This window comes from Falco punctatus (assembly GCF_963210335.1).
Source record: "Falco punctatus genome assembly, chromosome: 9".
Classification (NCBI taxonomy): Eukaryota; Metazoa; Chordata; class Aves; order Falconiformes; family Falconidae; genus Falco; species Falco punctatus.
Window position 1 is genome coordinate 41,440,813 of NC_137589.1, and position 22,924 is coordinate 41,463,736.

The window sequence follows — 22,924 nt, forward strand, 5'->3', positions numbered from 1 at the left end:
GTCGCCTGCTTTACGGAGCCCGGCCCGCCATGCCCTCAGTCCAACACGTTTTAAAGTAACGTTTTTATTATGAACAAATAAAATTTCAGATCAGCACAACCAGATGTCTGTTTCCATATTAGTAGAAATTATTTCAAAAAGGTTGGGTGGTTTTTTTTCCAGTACACAAAACAGAGATACTACTATGCAGAAATCCCTAAGCTGTGAAAAATCATATCCTACTCACATTTCAACAGTGACAGAGCTCAGACAATGTGCAGATTCAACTTTCCAATCCATCCCTGAACACCCCAACACTTGGACATCTGCTCTTCAAAATACCAGCGGGGCTGGGAACAGTTTTGGAAAACAAACGGGCCAGTGCGTACATCCCCCTCTGCCGCACTCGGCCAGGCGGCTCCCAGCCTCGCCACACGCCGGGAGGCTGGCACAACCCTGTTACAGGCAGGGAAACTGAGGCACGGAGCACTTTTAAGTGACTTAGTCTCATGTCGTGCAGTGAGCAAGCAGCCAGGCTGGGCACGGGTCCCAGGAGGACAGACAGCTGTTCTAGCCACAAGGTCCCGCTGCTGCCTTCTCCGCTTCCACCTCTCACAGACTCACTTAAGCTAAACATACAGACAATGCGTCCAGGATACAAACATGCCACCAAAAAAAAAATAATATATATATATTTATAGATGTGATATATATATATATATCTCAAACAAAGTTCTACTTAAAGTGTTGTATCTGTTTCTTAATCTAACAAAAATTCTAACTCAAATACATTCAAAATCACCTGCACCCACAATTCAATGTAGGCAATTAAATAATTAAGAAACCCCTTAAATGTTCGTAATTCAGAAAGAAAAAAAAAGTTACGGCAAATAGCTGTCAATACTTCGATGTATATTAAAGAAAGATTTAAGGCACCCAGAGATATTTGCCAATCTACTGTTAAAGTGACTGGGCAAACACCAGGACTGTTTGGTTGCTGCTCCTCAGCTTCCACCCTAATTCCAGATTCTGGACCCCAAGAAGCACTTCAGATTTGAAAGGAACCCTTGATGTCAAACCCTGCTTCTCTGCTGACAGGATGTGAAATATTGCAGCATGTCACAGCATGCTTCTCTACTGTAGGGTATGTCACACAACACCTTAGGGGCACCAGCAGCAAGTAAATCATTCTGCCCACCTTCTCCCCTCCCCACACCCCTTTCAAATTGACTAGCTGGAGCAAATTCATCCTCTCTGGATATCGCTATGAATTCATATGGGTTTAGAGTAGACCGAAGTCACCCAGCAATTACAGAGCTAACAGTTTATCTTCTTTTTGAGGTTTGGTTTTCTATTTTTTTTTGTTGTTTTTTTAATTAAGTGGTAGGATACAATGCTAGGCACAACTCCCTTTAGCTCCAGCCAGCCTTCAGGCAGTCATGATGCTCAGTGTCTCCTGACACCAGCTGCTAAAGGGCTCCCTGCTCCATTCCTTCCTGTTGTACCTCTTGGCTGGAGACCACATTGCTCCTGACGGCTCAAAAGTTTGAAAGGTCCCGTTGCTGAGCAATAACAAGGCCATGGTGGTGGCAGGGAGAGAAAAGGGGAGGAGAAGGCTGCCTTTTCTGAGTAACAAATGTGCTTTTGTTAAGGAGAACATCACAGAGCTGTCCTGGCTCCTCACTCGTTGCACAGCAGCAGAAAGCAAAGCTGCAGAGAAGATGCTGGCATCCATCTCTGCTCGTTTCTGCCCTCCCTAGCCTGCCCCAGTAAGGGAGACGCTGCAAACCCCACTTCAGTGTCACCTCATTCTGGCCACCTCTTGTGCTTTCCTCCAGCTCCATTTGATGCATTTAAGCAAAAACAATACTATTGGTACAACTAATAAGAATAAAAATTAGTAATAATGGGGACAGTTGGGGGGGGGAAAAAGCACGTTCAGCCCAGTGAGGGACTTGGCACCATGAGACCCAGACAGACCCTAACCCCAAGCCTGAACTCAAGCTGCAGTCTCTGCAACTTGCAGGAAACAGCTCCCACAAGGACTTCTTTCCCCAGCATGCCCTCCAGCTGCGTACCCACATTGGCTCGGTGATATAACTGACCTTTTTGCAGGCTCAGCCACCCTCGCTGCCTTCCTCACCGGCAAAGGAGCGAGGTGGCAAAATAGCTCGCCAAGGGGACTGGGAGGCAAACTAAGGGACTAACAAGGAGCTGCTTTCACCTCCCCTTCCCACTCCCTCAGAGGAGCAAGGGGGAATGTCAAACCACCTCGGTGGACCCTGGGTAGGGAAGCCTGGAGGTGGCCCACACCAGCAGCAGTGCCCCACCTTGGAGGTCTTGACTCTCCGGAGACCCTGTACCGCCTGGCTCTGCATCGCTGTTTCTCAGGCACTTGTTAATTGACCCAGCAGAGTCCTAGAGGATGGAGCCACCTGCTCGTGCGGACACCCTCACCCCTCCCTATGCCTGCAGGCACTCCCTGGCCCTGTGCTCAGCACGGGATGCGGATCAGCAGGGCAGGTACGGACACCAGGACATCCACCTGCCACCCACCAGAGACCCTGTTCTTCTAGCTCATAAAGCAGCTTAACTCAGCTGTAGAGCTTTGGTTTACATCCTTCTCTCCCTCTCTGTTTTGGCAAACTCCCATTTGCTGGCAAAAATCTCAGTGGTGGTGGTGAAAAGAAGCACCCCAGGCTGGTGCTGCCCCACAGAAGCCAGTGGTACACCCCTCCATCTGTCCCCCTCCTCGCTGTGGCTCTCTAAAGGGGCCATGGAGCCCAGGGCCAGGCTCTGCCTTCAGTCCCTCCTGGCACAGCACACAGTGGGCAGTGCAGGGAGAGAGGCTGTAGTGCCAGAGGGAGGAGGTAATAAGGTCACCAAGACCACCCTTCAGTGCCCGCTGCTGCCACCAGACTCCCCTGAGCCAACGGTGGACCTGGCTGGAGCTCCAGAAGTCTGGAGGCTCTCCTCTGCCCAGCCAGAGAGGCCATGTAGTGCGGGAGAATGCTTCCCAAGAGGCATCTCAGAAAGAGACAACTCTCTTTTCTGATGGCAAGGGAAGGGCAGACAGGGCTGCTTTTCCCAGGGAGAGCAATTTAGCCATGCCACATCTGTCAGCTGCCCCTGAGAAAGCGGAAGGGACAGAGGAAGGAATTCTGGGGGCAAAATGGTGGGGAGAGGGTCACTGACTTTGGCTCAACTCTTCAACTGGCTGGTACAGGCTTTCATAACTCCATGGTATGTAGCTGGCTGCGACGGCTGCTTCCTACCAGCTCCTCTGTCAGGAGAGACCGGGGCAATGTGAAGTGGGAGACAGGGTAGCAGGGCTGGAGAGAAAGAATGGAAAGGAAAAGGAAAAGGAGATCACAGGAGGGAAGGGGTGGCCTTGCATTATAAAGGCAGAGTCCTAGATCTTCAATACATCACGTAAAATACAGTGTGGGAGGGGGGTTAAAACTCATTATCATTATCTTAAGCAAACTGGTAGCATTATTCAGTAGTTAGTAAACAGAACATTAAACCTTTGTCCAGCGTGTTCAGAGGAGTCAGGAAGGGAGAAAGGGAGAAAAAAGGGAGGAAAGAGGTGTGGATGTGTGTGTGAAGGGGATCAGGAACTCAGCCACTCTTGTGACTCCCATCTCCAGTCCGCATTTTCCGAGCCAGGATGACTTCCTTGGAGACCTTCTTGCGATCGCTGGCCAGCCCCAGGAAGCACATGAGGTCAATGAAGGCTGTGGTTACGTTGAAGCGCCATCCAAACTCACTGGTGGAGTAGTCATAGGGGAAGGTATGGTGGTAGTTGTGGAAGCCTTCTCCTGCAAAACATGACCAGGGAGAGGATGTCGCGAAGCTCGAGGTGATGGCCCCTTTATCTTGGCCCAAAGAACCACATTCCAAAAACAGGCTCTGGATTGAGGCCAGGCTCCTTTCTCCTCTCAGCCCAATCTCACCTCTCTACAATCTACCACATAGCATTTGGGAATGGTCCAGCATGCCCAGGCTGACCCAAAGGAGGCAATGACAGTCACAGAGGACCTATGGTGCCTTAGAGGAAAACAAGCATGTGGTGAGGAACTGAGAAAGGCTCAGGCTCACCAGCTGCACTAAACCACCAAGGAAATCTTAAGAGCTTTTCCTCTGCCACCATGAGACACCTTCTGGTATTGGTTGAGCTACCAGCCTGACCTGCAGCAAGTCCCCAACAAGCCAAGCCAATCAATATTCCTACAATGCTGGCAGTCCTAATGCCAAATCCAAAGGGCATTTCCAGGTGGGATTAATGCAGATAATTTTGTAGAAGTCTATCTACCCCAGTCAGCCACCCTCTGTTCCAGACACTGTCAATGCTGGCTTCAATGCTCACCCCTTCAGGGACATCACCTGGACTTCTGCTCCTAACCCCCCTGAGTTTCTGCAGTTCAAGTCCCACACTACTGAAAATCCACAAGCAGGTCCTTTGATGGTGGAAACCAGTGCAGCCCCAGTGATGTACAGTGATGCAAGCCAGTTGAGGGTTTGGGACTGGGAGAACAACTCAGGCCAAACGCTGACTGTGGGATGTACATTCCTATGTCCCCAAAATTTTGGGAAAAAACATGAGATGATCTCGCTTGTCTCATCCCCAAGTACCCCCAAAATAACCAGCTTCCCTGAGAACACATCCAAATGTGCATCTGCTGGATTTCAAGTTGATCTCAAAGGTCTTTTCCAACCTAAATGATTCTATGAAATCTAAGACAGAGAAGTAGAGACTGCAGCATGTTTTTCAGTCTCGTGAATGGGGCAGAGAGACCTTTGAGCAGGGTAAATAAAATATTGCTGTTGAGATAAGGAGGTGCTAAGTGTAGCAGAGTCCCTTCCAGCCTGGAGAGAGGCTGGTGGGAACTGATAACCCCACTGCCCTTATGCACTCACTGGCCAGCCTGGAAAACACCCCCAGATGCAAAGGCTGGAGGGGAAGGGTGCAGGAGGAAATGGGGACACCTGGATTCACAGAAATTCCTAGAAGCAGCTGCAGCCCCCAAGGGCAGTCTCTGCTCTATAGTCTACTTGCAGCAAAAGACATAAATGTTCAACATACCTAGGGCCCCCAGGCTGACCAGGGGGTTCTCCCGGGGGTTGATGTGCTGATCATACGGCCGGTTGCCAAACATGTGGGCAGCACTGTTCACTAGCCAAGTGGCATTGAGCCCTATGGTGTAGCGCAGGATGGTTGGAATGAAGAAGCTGATGATGATGGATTCATCCCAGAAGTACCAGGGCACTACAGTGGGCAGCGTGAAGCACAGCAACACCACCGAAGGCTTGTAGTATCTGGAAAGGAAGGGACCAGGAGGAAAGCGCTCAGTGGCACAGGCAGGACAGGAGGGATTGCTTCAGTCCTCCCTTTGGAGGATTTGTGCTCAGCTGTACAGGGAAAATCAAGTGCAGAAATACCTCACCCCCGAGCCCGCATCTTCTGTCCTGGATGCACAGAAGCCATGCCTAGAGACTCCCAAGTCTTGTCATCAGGCAGGAGGCTCAAACTAAAGTCCTGTTCTCCCCGTCTCAATCTCACATGTGCACAAGGCAATGTCCCAATCACCGTAAGTCCAGACACCAGCTGCTGCTTTTGGCCTCATCTGCCATTTGCTTCTCAACTATGCTGGTCCCCACAGAGGCAGCCCCTTGCTTGCAGAGGTCCTTTCTCCCGCTGCAGCCCAGTGCTGCAACTCCTCCTTGCAGACTTGGCCCTGCCTACCAATATAACCCAGAACAAGTGCAAGCAACGAACACTTGTGCCACCAAACAGACGAACATGTAGGGTCCCTCACACTAGAGAGATGGGAGTAGAGGAAGCTGAGCCTCTCTGATGACCCACAAGAAAAATCCCAGGCACAATAAGGAGGAAAGCCATAAATCTTGCTTGTTTTGTTTGGGACTGGACTAGGGACCTCTCAAATGAGGGTATTTACTACATGGGTTCAGTCCCTCATCCCCACAGCCATGGTAACAGGCTTGCCTCCTCTGGGGATCAGTCCCAGCAGAGCCCCAGACAGCTGAGAGATACCCCATCCAAGAGGCACCTGTGAACCAAGACTGTCCTTCCCAGCTACCACCTCTCTCATGTCTCCATTTTCAAGTCCTCTTTCACCACACTATTTCCAGAAGACTGATGGGAGCGGGGCAGAGGCATGGCCCGGAAGGTGAACCACAGCATCTTCAAGGATGGCCCAGAGGCACTGCAGGTAGGCTCTGGTCCAGCCAAAGCAACAGCTGGGCTATGGAGGTGCTTTGTAGTGGGAAGTTCAGCTCACTGCTGGCAAGATGCTAAAGGGTAGGCGGGCAAGAAAGGGGTGTGTGAGGGCAGGAGGTAGCACCTGCTCCTAAATACTTTCTATAGGAGAGGCACAGCTCATTTCTCAGTTTATCCCACAGCACAGCCTTGGGCAGACCTAATTGCACATTTCTCACATGATGCCCTCAATCCCCTCATGCTCCATGAAAGGTGCTTGGGGTCCCCAGCCCATTCGCAGGGTTCCCACTCCATCCCTCATGGCTCTGCGCTGGGGCCGACCCCACCACTCACCTCCGCTGGAACATCACCACCTTGTCGGCCTTTATGTCACTCAGGTCCAGCTTCTGGCCCTTCTCTATGACATCCGGGTGCTTGCGCACCAACAGCCAGCCAATGTGGGAGAAGAAGAAGCCCCGCATGGCATTGTGTGGGTCTGCATCTGTCTCGGAGAACTTGTGATGGACACGATGGTCCCGGACCCACTCGTAGATGTCATTCTGCAAGGCAACAGGAGTGGAGACTTAGGGCCAGGGCTGGAGATGTTCCCTTCAAATTAACAAAAGGGCCTGAAACATTCAGACACCTAAGCTCCGTTGACCTGAACTTGTCTCAGTCACTTTATCTTTCATTAGGGTCTGGGGGTTTTGGCTTTTAAAACAAGAGGTTGGGTCTTCTTTGCTGCATCAGCTCAATTGTCTTTGAAACCCCCTGCTCTGGTGAGCTGCGTTTTCTCTCTCGGTGCAACAGGCTAACCTCAGGCTCTGCTTTGCACACCCTCTGCAGCATCACGGGCTCCGACTGGTCAGCCTGTTCCCCAACCCCTGCAACCACGAGCCCCCATTGGCTGGTCAGTGCCTCCTCCCTCACACGTTTGGCTCCTGTTGGTCACCTGTCCCCATGCCTGCGCGGGCCAGCTGGGACTGATCGACCTGCCCCTTGCATTCCTCCTGACATCTTCCATGGTCAGCCTGCCTTGCTTTTCTCAGGATTGCCAAATCAGATCTGTTTAACTTGGGGGTGAGCTTTTTGGTGGGTTTTTTTTTTTTCCCTATTGGAAATTGAATAGTCTTAAAATTAAGGCCCCTCTTCAGAAACAGAATAAACATATCATTTTGACGAGTCATCAAAAATGCCCCCTTCAGCCCCACATCCATTCCACTAAGCTGCAAAATCAATACAATTTGGAAAATGTCAAAGCTTTCATCATTTGTATTACGAAATGATTATTTTGGCCAGTTTTGAGAATAGATTTTAATGAGCCTGTGCTCATTCCTTTATAACAGGATTTCAATGTGCTTAAAGCCATGTCTTACACCATCCTACAAAACATGAACCACAGATCCAAGCACACATCTGTTGGCTGCTCCTTAATCTCCTAAGTACACAGGACTTTTCCTGAAAACACTTTGAAGGTAGGGAAGCTGCATAATCATCCCTATTTCTTGCCTGGCAGAGAACCTGTAGCAGAGATGCAGCTCAAATCCCTGTCAAGTGCTGTAACCACCCCTCCTCCTTCAACTGAGATAAAATGATTTACCTGCAGGCCACGCAATACAGCAAGGATGGACACGGGCCAGGATTCAAGTCTCACTTATTTCCAAACACTGGGAACTGCTGCCTTCCTTCCAGCCAAATCCTGAGCACCTCCAAGTGTCACCAGCCCTTACTGATGTTAGCCAGGGCTCGGTCACTCAGCATTCCCCACTAGTACACTGTCCGGCTGGGACAGAGTGAAATTCCTTCTCAGTACCTGCCACAGTGCTGTGTTTTGGATTTGGTGTGAGAACAGTGTTGATAACGCACTGATGTTTTTAGTTGTTGATGGTTTATGTTGATACCAAGTCAAGGACTTTCCCGTTTCTCAGGCCATGCCAGCGAGAGGGCTGGAGGGGCACAAGAAACTGGGACAGGACACAGCCAGGACAGGTGACCTGTCTAGCCAACTAGTCTAGTGAACTAGCCAGAGGGGTATTCCATACCATGGAATGTCATGCTCTGTACAAAAACTGGAGGGGGGGGGCAGGATTGGCCCAGGCCTGCTGATCACTGCTGGGGGACTGGCTGGGCACTGGTAAGCAGGTGGTGAGCAGTTGTACTGTGCATCACTTGGTGGGTTTTGGTTTGATGCTTTAGGGTTTTTTTCCCTTTTGGGCTTGATTCCTCTCTCTCTCCCCCCTTTTCATTACAGTTGTTATTCTTATTATTACTGTATTTTATGTTATTTCTATTCTTAAATTGTTCTTATTTCAACCCACAAGTTTTACCTTTTCCCTGATTCTCCTCCCCATCCCGCTGGGGGCGTGGAAGGCAGTGAGGAAGCAGCTGTGTAGTGCTTAGTTGCTGGCTGAGGTTAAACCATGATGTAAGCAGAGAAACAGGGCCATTACTCCTGCTAGAATGTTTCACCTGTGACCCAAAGCCTCTCACATTCCAGACAATACACAGAAAGCGCAGCCTGAAAGCTGACAGACAGCTTGGGCTTGCACATCTTGGGAGGCTTTCTCTGTCTCTGGAAATCCTTCTGCTGATGGCAAGACACACAGATTTGGAAAGAGACCATGCACCGCAGCTGGAGCGTGGTACCACCTCATCTTCCACACCCTGTCTACAAACACAACCAGGGGTGTCAAAGCTGAAAAGTCACTATCTTGACCCAAACTTCAGCATGTTATCTTTTCTACAGATCTTATTTTGCGACCATCTCTAACTACAACCTTGTCTGAATATCATGGCTTTCTGAGGCCATTAAGCAAAGCCTGGGAGAATGCCTTCTTCCCTGGGAGCTTCCAGCTACAGGCTATATAACCAGGAGAGCTTCTGTGCTGCCGCTGCCTGGTCTTGCACAGGTGGAGGAGCTGACTAGGGGCAGAGTTCCCAAATTCTCTGAGAACACAAGCCACAGGTCTCCGAGTAGCCAACAGTCATTTTCTGCGGGACCTCAGGTAAGATGAACTATAGTCTTCTCTGGCCTTAAGAGTTACCAGTCTTGTCTTAAGAGTTGCTACTGCCAGCAGGAGTGAGGTAAATTGAAAATAAACCTTCTCTTGAAGTCATTGAAAGTAACTGTTATAAAAAACAAAAAATCCATGGGGAATGGTACTGAATTTTCAGTAAAACTTTGGATTAGTTCCTATTGAAGCTGAAATATCTGTCTGTCTCTCATCTTTGTCTGCTGCTATCCCCTACAGCAATAGCTCAGCAAATTCTTTCCCCCTCTGCCCTATAACCCTGTGAAAGATGGTCTTTGTACAGGACTAGCCAATACACAGCAACCCATCCCATTCCCTTTCTGAGTGCTGGACCAGTAGCTGGAATTAGCAGCTTGGTCCTTCCTCTTCCTCATGAAAGACTGTGGTTTGGTGCTAATGAAGGATAGGGAAGTCAATGATGTTTTAGAAAGTTTTTCAAGGCTAAAAGAAACCGTTCCCACCCTATTTTGATTACATGTATGGGGGGTGGGGTGTCTCTGCGCACACTCCTGCGCGTGAGCAAGCCTGTGAGAAGCCCATTGAGGTACAGCTGGAGGATGGAGTGCCACTAGAGCTGCCTCACAGCAGCAAACCAGACAGACCAGCAGGATTTTTCTGTGCCATGCCAATCCGGGTTTTCACTCTGGCTTCTTCTAAAGGGCCATTTCTGCTACATTCTACAGTCCCTAAGGACTTCCTGGTTTGTTTTTGTTAGGGACTGTGAAGTGCTCTCCTAGCATTAGGCAATATCCTGAGGTGCTTATCAGCTGCCTGCAGTCACTTGTGCCACTCTCAGTGGGCCCAGCCCTTCTCTCCTTGAAACACCACTGACCTGGGATGACTCTATGAAAGCCACTGCTGTGACTGTTTCGGAATAACAGTGTTATTCCTAAATACCACTCTTCTGAGCCAAAGAAGCATCCCCCTAACGGTATGATCTCAGCAAGTTCTTGATCCTTCTGCAGCAGCAAATTCCACAGCCTGGCTCCCCAGGCCCTGCAGATTCTCCCCCTTTATCAGCTGTGCAGCAAGAGGGTGAGGCAACACCAGGAAAGCACTTAGCACTTCCACACCTCTTTCACAGGACCTGCACCAAGCACAGGGAGCCTACACCTTGAGGGAAGGGTACATCCCTGCTTTGGAGAGCTATCCTACCCCTGGTCTTGGCTGACAGGTCTCTCCCCTCCCAGTTCGTCTCAGAGTCACCCTCTGTACTAGAAAATGTGAAGACAAGATGGACTCCAGCATCGCAGTGTTAGATGGAAACGGCAGGTTGTTTCCTAACAAGAGTCAGCAGGAGAGAGTAACCTCTCCATCAGCTTGTGCCCCATATCTAAGACAAGGGTTCAGGGGGGCACTTCCTTCTGAGGACCAGCGGCACAGGTGAGGAGATGCTTACCTGGAAGGCCATAGAGTTTGCAATAGTCAAGAAGATCCGCAGGGGCAGCGTGGCTTTGTAGGACCGATGGCTCCAGAGGCGGTGAGATCCAGCTGTTATCCCCAGAGCGCTCACCAGGAAGCACAAAACAGCTGAAGAGGAAAAGTAAGTGTTGGAGCAGTTAGAGCAAGTCAGCCTGCAGCAAAATTTCAGGCAGAACAACTCAAAGGCAGGCCGTCCCCCAAAGCTGTATAAGCAAGAGAGGCACCCATGGAGAGCACAGACTGAGGCAATAAAAATCAGAGTGAGAGTGCCCAAGCTACCCTACCACAGGCTTCCCGAGCAACGTGGGGCAAATCACTTCAGCTCTTCATCTCTGACAAGGGAGGAAGCTCCCCTTTACAAGACTTATCTCAAGGGCTGGTGCTTCAGTACAGTGCCGTCTGTCATGATGCAGGACCACCAAAATTGTACAAAGCCACCACTTCCATGTAGCCCTTTGGTAACTGCTCTGTGGTTCACCAGGAAACAACTTCTCCCTTTCCTCCCACCTCAAATAATCAAGAGTCCTGCTTTCCTGTTTCACCACTCCTCACTAACCTCTTTTGCATTCTTTTCACCTGGAGGTAGTAGATCATCTTACAGCTCTTCAGGGGGACAGCTCAAGCCCAGGGTCAGGCTTCTCTTCTGCTCCCTTTCTGAGCAGAAGCTGGCTCCAGAAAGATCTAACCTACCATCCCACTGAAGTCTGGGCTTCACCTTCAGCTCCACCACTGACTTAAAATTTTCCCAGAGGCTCCTGTTCCCAGGGTCTTTTTGATCCCCACCTCTGCCCAGCTCCTGCACCATTTAAGGAAGGAAACTTCAAGGCCAACCACTCACTGCAAGCCATGCCCATGTGCTTCATGCATTCCCTCTCCACACAGGTCAGAGGGAAATCCTTGCCCCTCTGGCAGCCAGGAAAAAACCCCACATCCCTCTCCCTCTGGATCATGTGTTTATGTCCACCCTGGTCTGTATGTTCATGCAACCTCTGTAATTTCACCTGGTTTCCAGCACCTGGTCCTAGAACTGAAATGGAGAAAAGACCCAAACAGAGTCATAGCAGCATTACACTAGGAAGCTGGGGATAAGAAGAAAGTTTGATCTGAAGATTAACTCTTTCTCTAGGAAGGAAGTGTCAGGCAGTTCGGCAGAAAGATGGAGGACATTCAACAGCTTGCCCTGCAAGCTCAGACATGGAAAGGGAAGGGTGCACATCTGTGCACAGGTCAACTGATCCACATTCAGTCCCCTGGGGGAAGGGATGCCTTCTTACCAGTCCCCCTGGGGAAACACCTTCCTTGGTATAAATTTGCAGATTTCAGCCAGTTGGATCAGTCATGAAAACAGCACCTTATTCTTACTCACAAAACCATGGATAGGAATCGCTAGTATGCTTGACAATACCATGCAGTCCAGCCAAATGCCTCTAATCAAGCTTATCTCACACCTAGGAAATAGGTACTCTGCCAGAAACTTGTCTGGAATCAGAGCCCTGAGACATGGACAAGGCACTAGCCCTGCTCTTTCATTCAAAATAACCCAGGCTGTATTTCCTATCATCTCCTGTTCCGTCTTCCTTCTGTCACCTCCTTTTTGTTTTTCTACATTCCAAACCTAATCTCTTATCTGCTAAAAGTCTGTCTTGTCTGATTTAACATCCTCTTCTGGCCCCTTAAACTTGCACAAAGTGCTCCTCACTCCCATCCTGCTGTGTAACAGTGATGTTCCCTGTCTGCTGATCTGACTGACGTCCCATCTTCATCCTCTCCCTCAGCTTCCCCACCTACTACCGAACACGGTGCAAGCCGCAGACTAGCACACCCCTGCAGTCCTTTGGAGGAGCCAAACACTCACTGATCATAGCAGATTTACAGGGTGCAAGAAGGGATGAAAATGCATGCAAATACAGCAGGATCCAGCCTCTGCAAGAGACAATGGAGCTGAGCAAAGCTCACAGAGCTGGCCAAGCCTACACAGGGAGAAGGGAGGGATGCTGGAGCAGGGCGTTTAGTTCAGGTCTCCCTTTGGCCTTACTGGCAGGACAGCACTTAGGCTGGACACCCTGAAGGTCTCACACAGCCCCACGATGCTGACTCATGACCAGTTCCCTGTTGGTTTTAGATTTTGAGACCCATTTTAAATCAGTTACTATCCCCACAGCTTCATACAGAAGAGCAAACCTTGAAAAAGTACCTAACATACGACTCCGATTTGCAGAGCCTCTCTGGCCTCAGACACTGCAATAACAATGAAACCCACTCCTGGATGTTTCAGACACTTCCTACTTGCGGCAGAAGGGTGACTCACCACCATTCTCCCTCGAACATAAGCAGCTGTACCCTGCAAACCACATTTCATAAAACCTCTGGGCAACTTCATGCCTACAGTGCACACCCCAGTAGCTGAGGTAGATTTCCAACAGTGATAAGAAGTTTATGGCAGAGCTGAGAGCAGCATCCAGGAGGCTGGATTTAACTTCCAGCCTACACAGTATGAAAAACACCAGACAGGGAGTCCATGATAAACAACGGCAGCTTCCACTGGATGTGGGGGACAACTTGCTAGGGAAAGAGCCCAGCTCTCCACTGTGGGGCAAATAGGCTTGAGTTAATGGTGCACTGGGGACAGAAATTAACTATGCAATCATTCATGATCTTCAATAGTGCTAGAAAGTAAATGCCAGGTTACGTGAGTACAGGCCCTATTTATAGTCCTGAGTTCAGGCTTCCCTCTCTGGTGTATCCTCACATGCTGACTGGGACTTTTTTGGTAACAGAGGCCTCCAGGAAGACAACCCTGGCGGAGGACTGTGGTATGTCAGCTTTGCAAGAAGGAAGCTCATCTGTGTCTCTTTTATAGAGGCAATTCTCAGAATTTGCCTGTGGATATCAACATCAGGAAAAGATGACACCAGCAATGAAGAAATATCAGCAAGCACATGGAATCACAAGAGATGTGTAGTGGGGGATACCATCAGACCCAGAAACCAGACAACCTAGTACTTGCTTTCAAGGAGCCTTGCCTGAAAGCTTTTGTTAGAAATTTGGAGGAATATCCACTGCTTTCAGGTGCCCCAGCACAGAACAGCCACAGCCTTCATCCAAAGCCCATGAACCTCCACAGCTCACGTTGACTTCTCTTGGAGCTGCGTCCCAGGTCAATGTGATGGCCTCTCTAATTATAATCCTGTGCTGCCTTTCCTCTTGCTCATATACAGCAGCTGTAGTTTATCTACTGAGCAGACACTTTTTGTGGGAAAGGAACTGATTCTCAGTCTACACATACATGGCGTATCCCCAGTCCCAGGCACCCAGCCCCACGGAAACCCAAGCCCTACCTGGGGACCATTAGCTTCAGCAGCCATACCTAGGAGTTGTGAGTGACAGGACATAGACAGCAAGATTGAAAAGCCTGGTGGAAAACAGAAGAATCCAGCACCCTAATGACTCAAGAGGGTTCATCCCCACAAACAAGTACAATAATGATCACTGCACAGCCAGGGAATCAGCATCTCACACGGAAGAAGAAAAGCTCCTCCAAGATCATCCACTAGGAATGAAACTGGAAAGAGTAGAGGTGAAACAAAGTAGCACAGATTTTCACAGCTGCCCTGTGATGCTGCCCCAGACTGAAGGACTTAGGACTCCATCAGCTGAGGTTTCAGTCATCTTCCACACCAGGCTTTGAAGTATCCAAGAGACTGTCAGCTCACAGGTGATGCTCCCAATGACCCACTCGACTGAAATACAAAGAATTATGCCCTCTGGCAGTAATATACACCCAGTGCTCCAAAAACTAAACCCAAAACATTCCAGATTCAGTCATGTCTATATGATTCACCAGCCTTTACCTCTTTAGGGCCCAGATTCAGACCTCAAGTTATGATGGGAAGTCAGGAATGTGCTAAAGGCATTGTCACCTGCAGTCAACACCAAGGATGTTTACACAAAGAGGTGTCCCTGCTCCAGCAGGTGTCCTTGGGCTTCTGCTCAGTGCAAGGGAAAACTACATCTTTCGACTGTAAAATCTGACAAAAACAGAACCTCCCCTCCACACTCGGAGGCGAAGCACACCACCTGCTAGTTAAGCCTGGAGAGGACACCAGAGTGGGGAGGTGCTGCCAGAGGTAGTCTTGATGGGAAAGTAACAACTAACTTCTGTAAACATCCCCGGGAGTAGCACTAGCTGAGATTTTCAGGCTGTCAGCGTTGACTAAATTACCCAGCAAGACTCCCCTTGGTGCAAAGACGACGCAGCAGCAACAGCAAACGGTATCACCCCACGTTTCTGGCACTGCAGGAAACTGAGGTGTCAGAGCACCATGTCAAGAGGAACCATCACTGTTTTACAGACATTGTTGGCCAGGCCAATAGGGGGTTAACACAAATTATCGTCAGTCTGCTGCACCTGAGGGCCAGGAAGACAACCTGCAAATCACCTTTCCAAGGAGGCTCAGAGCAGTTAGAGGAGAAACTGCCAATCACCTTTGCATCCTGCCCTTCCAGCCTTGGTCTCTGTGCCTTTTGGCAAATGACGGAAATCTTCCCATGAGCCCTGAGAAGACTACAAGACTTTGTCAAGTGCAGCACAGAGGACAGTAAATAAAAGGGGAGCTGGCTAGAAAGCGAGCGCTGGCAGGGCTCGGACAGCTCTCATTATGGTGAGCTCTCACCTGATCAACCCCAGCTCATTCTGGGAAGCTCTGTACCAGAAAAGAGATCAGGGGATACAATGCACACAGCAACGCAGAACAGCAAACAATGATGAAGGCAGGGCTGGAGAGCTTGAGAGACAAAGAGGAATTAGCACACAGAGAAATGAAAACAAAAGAGGACACAGTCACCAATATAACTGGTTTCAGAGGGACAGGAACATCAAGGAGACAGTGGCCTGGATGAAGAGAGTGTAAGCAAGGGATTGCTCCTTAGAATAGAATATAGAAGGTAGATCAGCTACCAGGCACCACAGCTGCCTGTAACATCACAGCAGAGAACATCTGGGGCCATGTTAATTTTATATCATATGTACACAGCCTAAGGAAGGAATGATCTGAAAAAAAAAAACAAACAAGCAAAACCCCCAGCAGCTCCGGAACTACCACTAGGAGAGTTCTCCGCCATGAGCTCATGGTGTATCACTGGGAGCAACATAACTCTCTGCTGCTCTATCCCTACGTGTAAAATGGGAACTGTAGTCCTCTCCTCGCTACCAGGTGGCACTGGGAAAAAAACAGCAAGTCACCAAGATGACAGCCACAGGTGCCTTGCATGTGCTAAAGGAAGGTATGAACCAAGAAAAGGGCAAGGCAAAAAGGAGCAAGGAGCCTTGCTGAGAAGTCAGACCTGTGGAGGATCAGAGTATCCCAGCTCTGGTCAGCACTGCGAGAGGATGGACTATAGGGGAAAGCTCCAACTTGGTGGCAGGGTGCAGGGAAGGGTGGCCCTTTCCCAGAACAAGTGCCAAGGATGCAGGACAGGGAGCTCTGTGAAGCTACTCCAGCTTTAATAAAGCAGGATGGACCTCCAGCCAGCCCAGAACAGTGCGGCTCCCCCAAACTCCATGTCCTTCTCCCATTTCCAGAACATCTGTCACTCCAGAAGCCACCAAGGAATCTCACAGTGCCTCACAGTGGCAGGAGAGCAACTGGCACTTCACATCAGAGTTTACTGAGGAAGGAGAGCAGGAGAGACTGGCATCAAGTAAAAAGCAAGGCAGATGCCCACGAAATACCATGGGACGCCATACAGACATCTCAAACAGGCTCGTGGTGGCAAAGACACTGCCTCAGAGACCATTTTGAGGTAAACTGGGGATTAGCAGAATGCAAAGCAGCATTAACCTTCTGGATCAAGATGCTCGAGCACACTCAAGCATCTCAGGGGAGCTCAAGGGAGAAGGGTTGGATGGATTTGGAAATCACGGTGCACCTCAGCAGCTTGAAATGAAACTAATAAACCCAACTCACCTTTTCCCTCCTCCTCCTCCCCGCAAAGCCCTGAAGATACCTGGGTGGGGTTGGAGGACCTGGGCTGTCAGCTCTGAGCCTGGGGACAGAACATGTAGAGCAAGACCAAGGGCCCTGAAACACTCCTCCAAGGTCATACTGAGGCTGCGTGTTCTGTCCAGCCTTGCCACCCCACGGAGGAGGGCAGCCTGTCAGGTTTCCACAAGGGAAAGGCCCAGCAAAGTCTTCTCTCAATGACCCCCTGAAAGGCCCCATGGGCTGCACAGGGAACATGCCGGTGTCTCTGCTTCGGCAGATGCTACAGCCAGCCTCTGAGCAAGTCCTGTGGCTCCCAGTGATGCTCGTCCCCCAGGCCTCTGCCTGCAGGAGGCTGAGATGGTCCAGGAGGAAAAGAGGCAGTGGCCAGCCAGTCCAGCCACGATGCTGATGCTTGTTGCTCACAGCCATTGACCGACCAAGTGACCCTGAGGGTGTGACTTTGTGGGAGCACCACTGACACTGAAAGCTATGCCAGCAAGTCTCAAACTAGAGACTGTTGCTTTTTGATTCAGGATGCTCTGTTTCACAGGAAGGCAGGGGCTGGATGCAGGCTCTTGACCTCCCCACTGGCAGCCGTTTGACTTCTTGACTCCTCCAGGGGTCCACACAAAGGCTCATGGAAAGCAAGGCTCCCCCACAGCTTGGGCCCTGGGCCCAGCTGCCTTTCAAGTAGTCAAAGGAGAAGTCTGGTTCCTACCCAGGGCAAGGTCTCTGAGAAAGGGGAGCTTTTCCTAGCTACCTTCTGCTGGGTTGTCCTTTCCGCTGGAATTTGCTGCCTGGAGAGCCGCTTATTTATTTTATGAAAGTTGTCAGGCTTAGTTCTGGGATGATGGGGTCTAATCCATGCTTTTTTAAGATAGAGAGACCTGAGATTCAGACTTAACTCTTGACGTTTACCTTCAGCACAACTGTATTTTGTCTCTTTCCCCGCAGACTCATGTGGAGACTCTGAGGGGATTTACCCTCCCCTGGCAAGGACAGGAATGGGTCTTGTCCTTGGGCAGCAGCCTCATGCCAAATCACACCCTATATCTTGCCTCCCCAGGCAGCCCTTAAGGTGCTCTTGCTAGCATCTTTCTTCCCAGCTTTCTGGGACTGTCACAGTGCTCCATGAAACACTCTCTGTGCTTCGCCCCACAAGTGGCTGCACATTCAGGTGTGGGCTACTTCCAAGCCTAATGCCTGTGAATTCAGTTTCTTCCTCTGGCAGCCAAGCAGTCCCCTGTCAGATCCTTCCCCCTCACACGTGACCTTCCAAGAGACACTAGCAAGCCCTCCCACAACTTGCTGTGAAGCTGCCCAAGCAGCTTCTTCTAACAGGAGCTCTCCACTTACTTCCTTCTTCTCCCTGAGTCTGTGGGCCTGTAGGAAAAAAAAATACCACCCAACAGATTTTGGGTTTGCAGATGCCAAGAAACAAACAGAGGAACATGCTTACCCCATGCCAGTGTCTGGATCTTTGCAGAAGGTATCAGCATCAACCCGAATATGGCCCCTAGATGCAGCAGGCTCATAAGGATGATATTCCTCCAGACGTATCGCACAGGGGGCTTGGGGCCCTCTTTCTCCTGGTAGGTCTCATCAAAGAGATCGTCTATCATGCCCCGGTCTCCTGCCAAGTCCTCATGATTGATTAAGTCCTTTCCCACGATGGCATCCCCATTCCTGGTCACCCGGGAGGTAAGGGTGCTGACAGTGGTGGTGCTGGAAGCGGAGGAGAACTCCTTGCAGAGGTGGCAATGGACATTTTAAAGAAAGGAAAAAAGGAAAACAAAACAAGAAGTTGGTGGTTACCAATGCAGGGAGTAGAAACACGAGCAGCTAGGCTGGCAGTACCTAGACTCACAGCCTGCCATCTCCCTGGCAGGCTCCATTCTTTCAGCTGAGCCCTTGGCACAGAGAAGAGCATGCTCTGGCCCCATGGAGTCATGGCCCGAGAGGGAAGGGGCCTGATCGTTATAGGGAGAGGAGGTATATGGCAGACAGGGTGCAGAAGGCACAGAAAAAGACCTGAAAGCCAGTCCTTTTTCCACAGTAGCTTTGGCGGGATCATTTGCAGGCTGCAAGGTTTTTCATTTTCCTTCGGTTTTATTAGTGGGCGTTTTTAGGTGGGCTTGTGGTCTGGACGTGTGTAGAAGCAGACAACAATAAAGGAAATCTTGTGAATGAACAAAGAGGAGGGAGATAAATAAAACCTGTCTGAAACACAGTTTTATTGTAAATCATGGGGCCGCTCCTGATATCCTGCCTCTTTGTGTCACCCCACCAGGGATCACTGGGGGAACGTCAGGAACATCCATAGGGGGATTCCTCTGGGGTGACTCCTCCTCTCCCCCTGCCTCACCTTCCAGGCTGGGACATGGTGAGGCTGATGTGCTCGGAGATCAGTGGGCAGAAGCAGCCGAGTGATGTGCTTCCAGCTAGACCTATGACTCCCACCCCATGCCTGCTTCTAAGCCCCTTATCCCACTCCCACTTTCCACGCTGGACAAAGCGAGGCAGGGAAGGCTGTCCTCTGAGCCGAGGCCACGAGCACGCTGACAGGAAGTTTTAAGCTGCAAGTTGGCTCAGCCTGGCTCCTGGCTCCCTCCTGTAACCGTGACACAACATTCCCTCTGCACAGGCTTGTTTGCCCTGGCTGAGTGACAGCCTGCCCGACCAGGCATGCGTGACGAAAGGAGCGGGCAGGACTGGCCCTAATGAGACAGGTCACTGAACCCTGAATCACTGATTTCCATCTCCATCATGACAGCCGCGTGCTTGCTGGTGCTCGCAGCCCTTTGTCAGGCCGGAGCTCCGGCCCTGGCGGGGCTTGACCCATGGGGTGCCAAGTGCACGGACACAAGTGGTGGGAGGGAACACCGCATGTGACCCCCGGCCTCCTGGGAACCTGCCCCAGGGACAGGTCCCCCCACACCCGCACCACGACTTCCACATGCAAAGGGGCACTAAAGGCCAGTGGGAGCCGGGACCGTGGCTCCAGGGAGCACGGCCAAACTGGGAAAGCTCCTTTCCCAATAGAAGTCTCTCCTGAATCAACAGCAGATTTCCACCCAGGCACCCGGCATTTGTAAAAGACCACCATCCTGCCGTGGCCTGGTTTCTTCAGGGAGGCATTAAAATCAGGCCAGGCAGCTTACGTGGCCACCCCAACTCCTCCCTTTCCCAAGGGCTGAAACGAGAGGGTTACAGACACACCTTCCTACAAGGAGGAGCTGGCAAAGCTGACAGATTCCCCACCTTTGGGAAGTAAAACTATCCCTACAGAAGGAGCCCCGTAAGTTTTTCCTTCTGGAATCAAAGGTTAGAAGGGAAAAAAACTGGACACAAAGTATCCTGCTGCTGTCACTGAACCCAGGCAGCTGCTGAGCTTGGGACCAGCTCCTCTGCATCCTGACTGCCGGCCATCTCTGCCAGCTTTCCTAGTCAGTGCTTTGAGGGTATGATACTCCGAGCTGCCGGCAAATTCCGAGGCAATCCCCCCACCAAAAGGGCCGTGAGAAACTTCTTCTAATCCAGAGATTAGGTAAGAAAAAGTCCTGCCCATTCCAAAGTGTCAGATATTCTCATCTGGCATTTTGGCAGGAAGGCACAATTTTCTTCCTTGGCTGGCAGACAATCTACCAAAAAGACCTAAGACTTGTCTATGCAGGAAAAAATCCCAAGAGAGATCTGGTGGTATAATTAGATGGGTAACTCCCCATATGGACATGCTGCTTCCAGAGTAAGAATGTGGGGTTGGTGTTGCATTTTTCTCCTCTGCAACAGCTTATGTCACTGTCAAAGTTACATGGGGCAGAGGAGGACGAAGGAGAGTGCAAAGAAAACAGCAGAGGAAAAAAAACAAACTCTTCTTCCAGAATTGTAGTAGCCACAACATGAGGAATTTTACCAGCATACCTATGCTGCTGGAATTACACTGATATAATTGAACTGGTCATTTCTCACATGTAAACTACCCTTACATCAGAAGGGCTATAAAAGCAGCTGTGAAACACAGCTCCATCATTACAGACTTGGTGGGGGAAGCATGGGGGGGAAGTGGGAGGGAAAGTGGGCAACCGTTTAGCTAGAGACCAGGGAAATGAAGAAGAAAGAGGATTTTTACCCCCTTATGGCCATAGCAGCTCTTGTGGCTTCCACCAAGGAAAATGGGAATATGATTGATCCGGAGTCTGCATCTGAGAGGGGGATGAGGTCAGCTAAACCATTTTCCTGAGCTCTCCCTCATTTCTGAATGACTTTGCAGCTCTCATCTGCAGAACAGATGTGTTCCCCATCTCCCCCCCTGCCCCCCTCACCCTACCAGTGCTGAACACACCATAGGTGATCCTGGCACCCAGCCAACTGCAGCTCAAAGGCTCCCACGCTGGGTTCAGCCTTGGGGCCCCAGGGCACTGAATCTCAGGTCCAGTATATTTGAATATGCCCAACGTGACCCAGGGACAGGATTCTTTCCAGCCTCCAGGATATGCCCTAAAATGCATGCCAAGGCCATGAAACATGGTCTGAGCTCACTGCCTTTCGCATGCGTTTTGGGTGGGCAGAGGAGTAAAGTTCTTTACATCACAGCATCCCTGGAAGGTCACAGCACGTGCACAAAAGGACAGGGCGAGACCCTGTGTGCTGGTGACAGGCAAGACAGCAGGGCTGTGATTTACTTCCACTCCTCAGCACAAGCAGAAGGGGGAAGGATGAGAAGGCTGGAGCAGGAATACCAAAATCCAGCCCCTGCCTCCCCTTAGGCAAAGGGTGGCTGCCAGGAAGGGCAAAAATAAAATGAAAATCTCTAAAGATGCAGCAGCTCTGTGTATCTTCCTGGTGCCGGGCTGTTACTCAGACCTTCTTATGCCAAAAATGGGCAGTCTCCCCACTGCATGTTTGCTCAGCTCAGGCAATGCAGACAACAGTCATTCATTTCATCTGGGCTGCTTTCACCTTGCGTCTGTCCTAGAGACGCTCCCTGCTGCCACATTTGACTTAGAAACACTGCAAGTGAAAGCCTCTTCTTGGTAAAAAATAATGATTAAAAAAATTAAGACAATAATAGTAAAAAAAATAAAATAATCACAGCCTGAGCGTTACCAAAACCGCCACAACCTCCTGGCACAAAAGCCTTTCCCGGACAGCCTCTACCACCATGCCGCGACGGCAGTTTCCAAGACAAACCTGCATTTGACGCCCGGCGTGCCCGGGGCGCGCGCCGCGGGCAGGGACCCCGAGGCCGGTACCGGCCCCGCGCACGCTGCGCCGCGAGGCTCGGGCAATGGCCCAGGCCAGCACCGAGCGGCATCGCCGCGCCACCGAGAAGCGGCACCGGGAGGGCACCGGCGCGGACACGCGTGCGCGAGCGCGGACACGCGTGGATGCCCAGACCCCTTTCCCACAAGACAGCCGCCGGGCAGCGCCGCCGGCGCCGCGGGGAGGAAGGGGTGAGGGGAAGACAAAGCCCCGGCAGCCCCCGGCCCGCCGGCAGCCCCCCACTCACCTCCTCCTGCAGCAAGTGCGCAGGCATGGCCGGCCTCGTCTCTGGTCCTCGGCGGCGGAAGGCGGGCGGGCGCGCAGGTCCCCGGCGGCGGCAGAAGGCTGGCGGCGGCCCCTCGCCCGGCGAGCTGTGCGGCCGGAAGGTGGGCGCGGGGGTATTTAAGCGGGGCTGCTCGCCTGGGGGATGGTGGGGTTGGGTTCTCCGCGCCCCGGCCTTCCGGTGACCCCCTGCCCACGGTGGGGATGCGAGGGGTCAGCGCGGCGGGCGGCGAGTCGCGACTCTCGGCGTGCCCGGGAGGGGAGGGGGGGCGGGGCGCGCCGGGGGGCGGGAGGAAGGATGCCGAGGAAGAGTAGGATGGCGAGGGCCAGGCTCTCTCATGATGCCTGGCTGCTTTTTTTTCTCGCTTTTTTTTTTTTTTCTTTCCTCTTTTTTTTCCCCCTCCTCCTCGCGAGCCGATTGGCTGCGGGAAATTTGGTGCCACCTCGGCCCGCGCTCGCCATTGGCCGTCCGCAATCTGCTGTTCGCTCCCCGCGGCGCGCGCCCCGCGCGGCCCCGGCCCCGCGCGGCGGTTGGGGGTGTCGGGGCGCCCCTTCGCCAGCTGCTGCGGCGGGGAGGGAAGGGGCTTCAGCGCAAAACTTCCGCGCCGTGTAGGGGGTCTGCGTGAGAAGCGTGTTACACACACATGCAGTAAGTAAAAATGGTCCATCTCTGCCAGGGAAAGCACACCCACAGCTGTGTGTCCGGGTCAGCACGTACGTCTGTTCAGGTGTTTATCTCGATA

At 51.3% G+C, this 22,924-nt stretch overlaps 1 protein-coding gene across 1 annotated transcript; it reads right to left on the reverse strand.

Annotated features, from left to right (window-relative positions):
• Nucleotides 1–48: 48 nt before the first annotated feature.
• SCD (stearoyl-CoA desaturase) lies at nucleotides 49–22,578 on the reverse strand. The gene is made up of 6 exons (XM_080400959.1): nucleotides 22,147–22,578; nucleotides 18,097–18,382; nucleotides 10,631–10,761; nucleotides 6,554–6,759; nucleotides 5,066–5,298; nucleotides 49–3,800 (listed from the first exon to the last, which is right to left on the reverse strand). Exons 1-6 carry the CDS (start codon nucleotides 22,171–22,173, stop codon nucleotides 3,601–3,603), a joined length of 1,083 nt encoding a protein of 360 aa, XP_080257085.1. The 5' UTR covers nucleotides 22,174–22,578; the 3' UTR covers nucleotides 49–3,600.
• Between the last annotated feature and the right edge of the window lie 346 nt (nucleotides 22,579–22,924).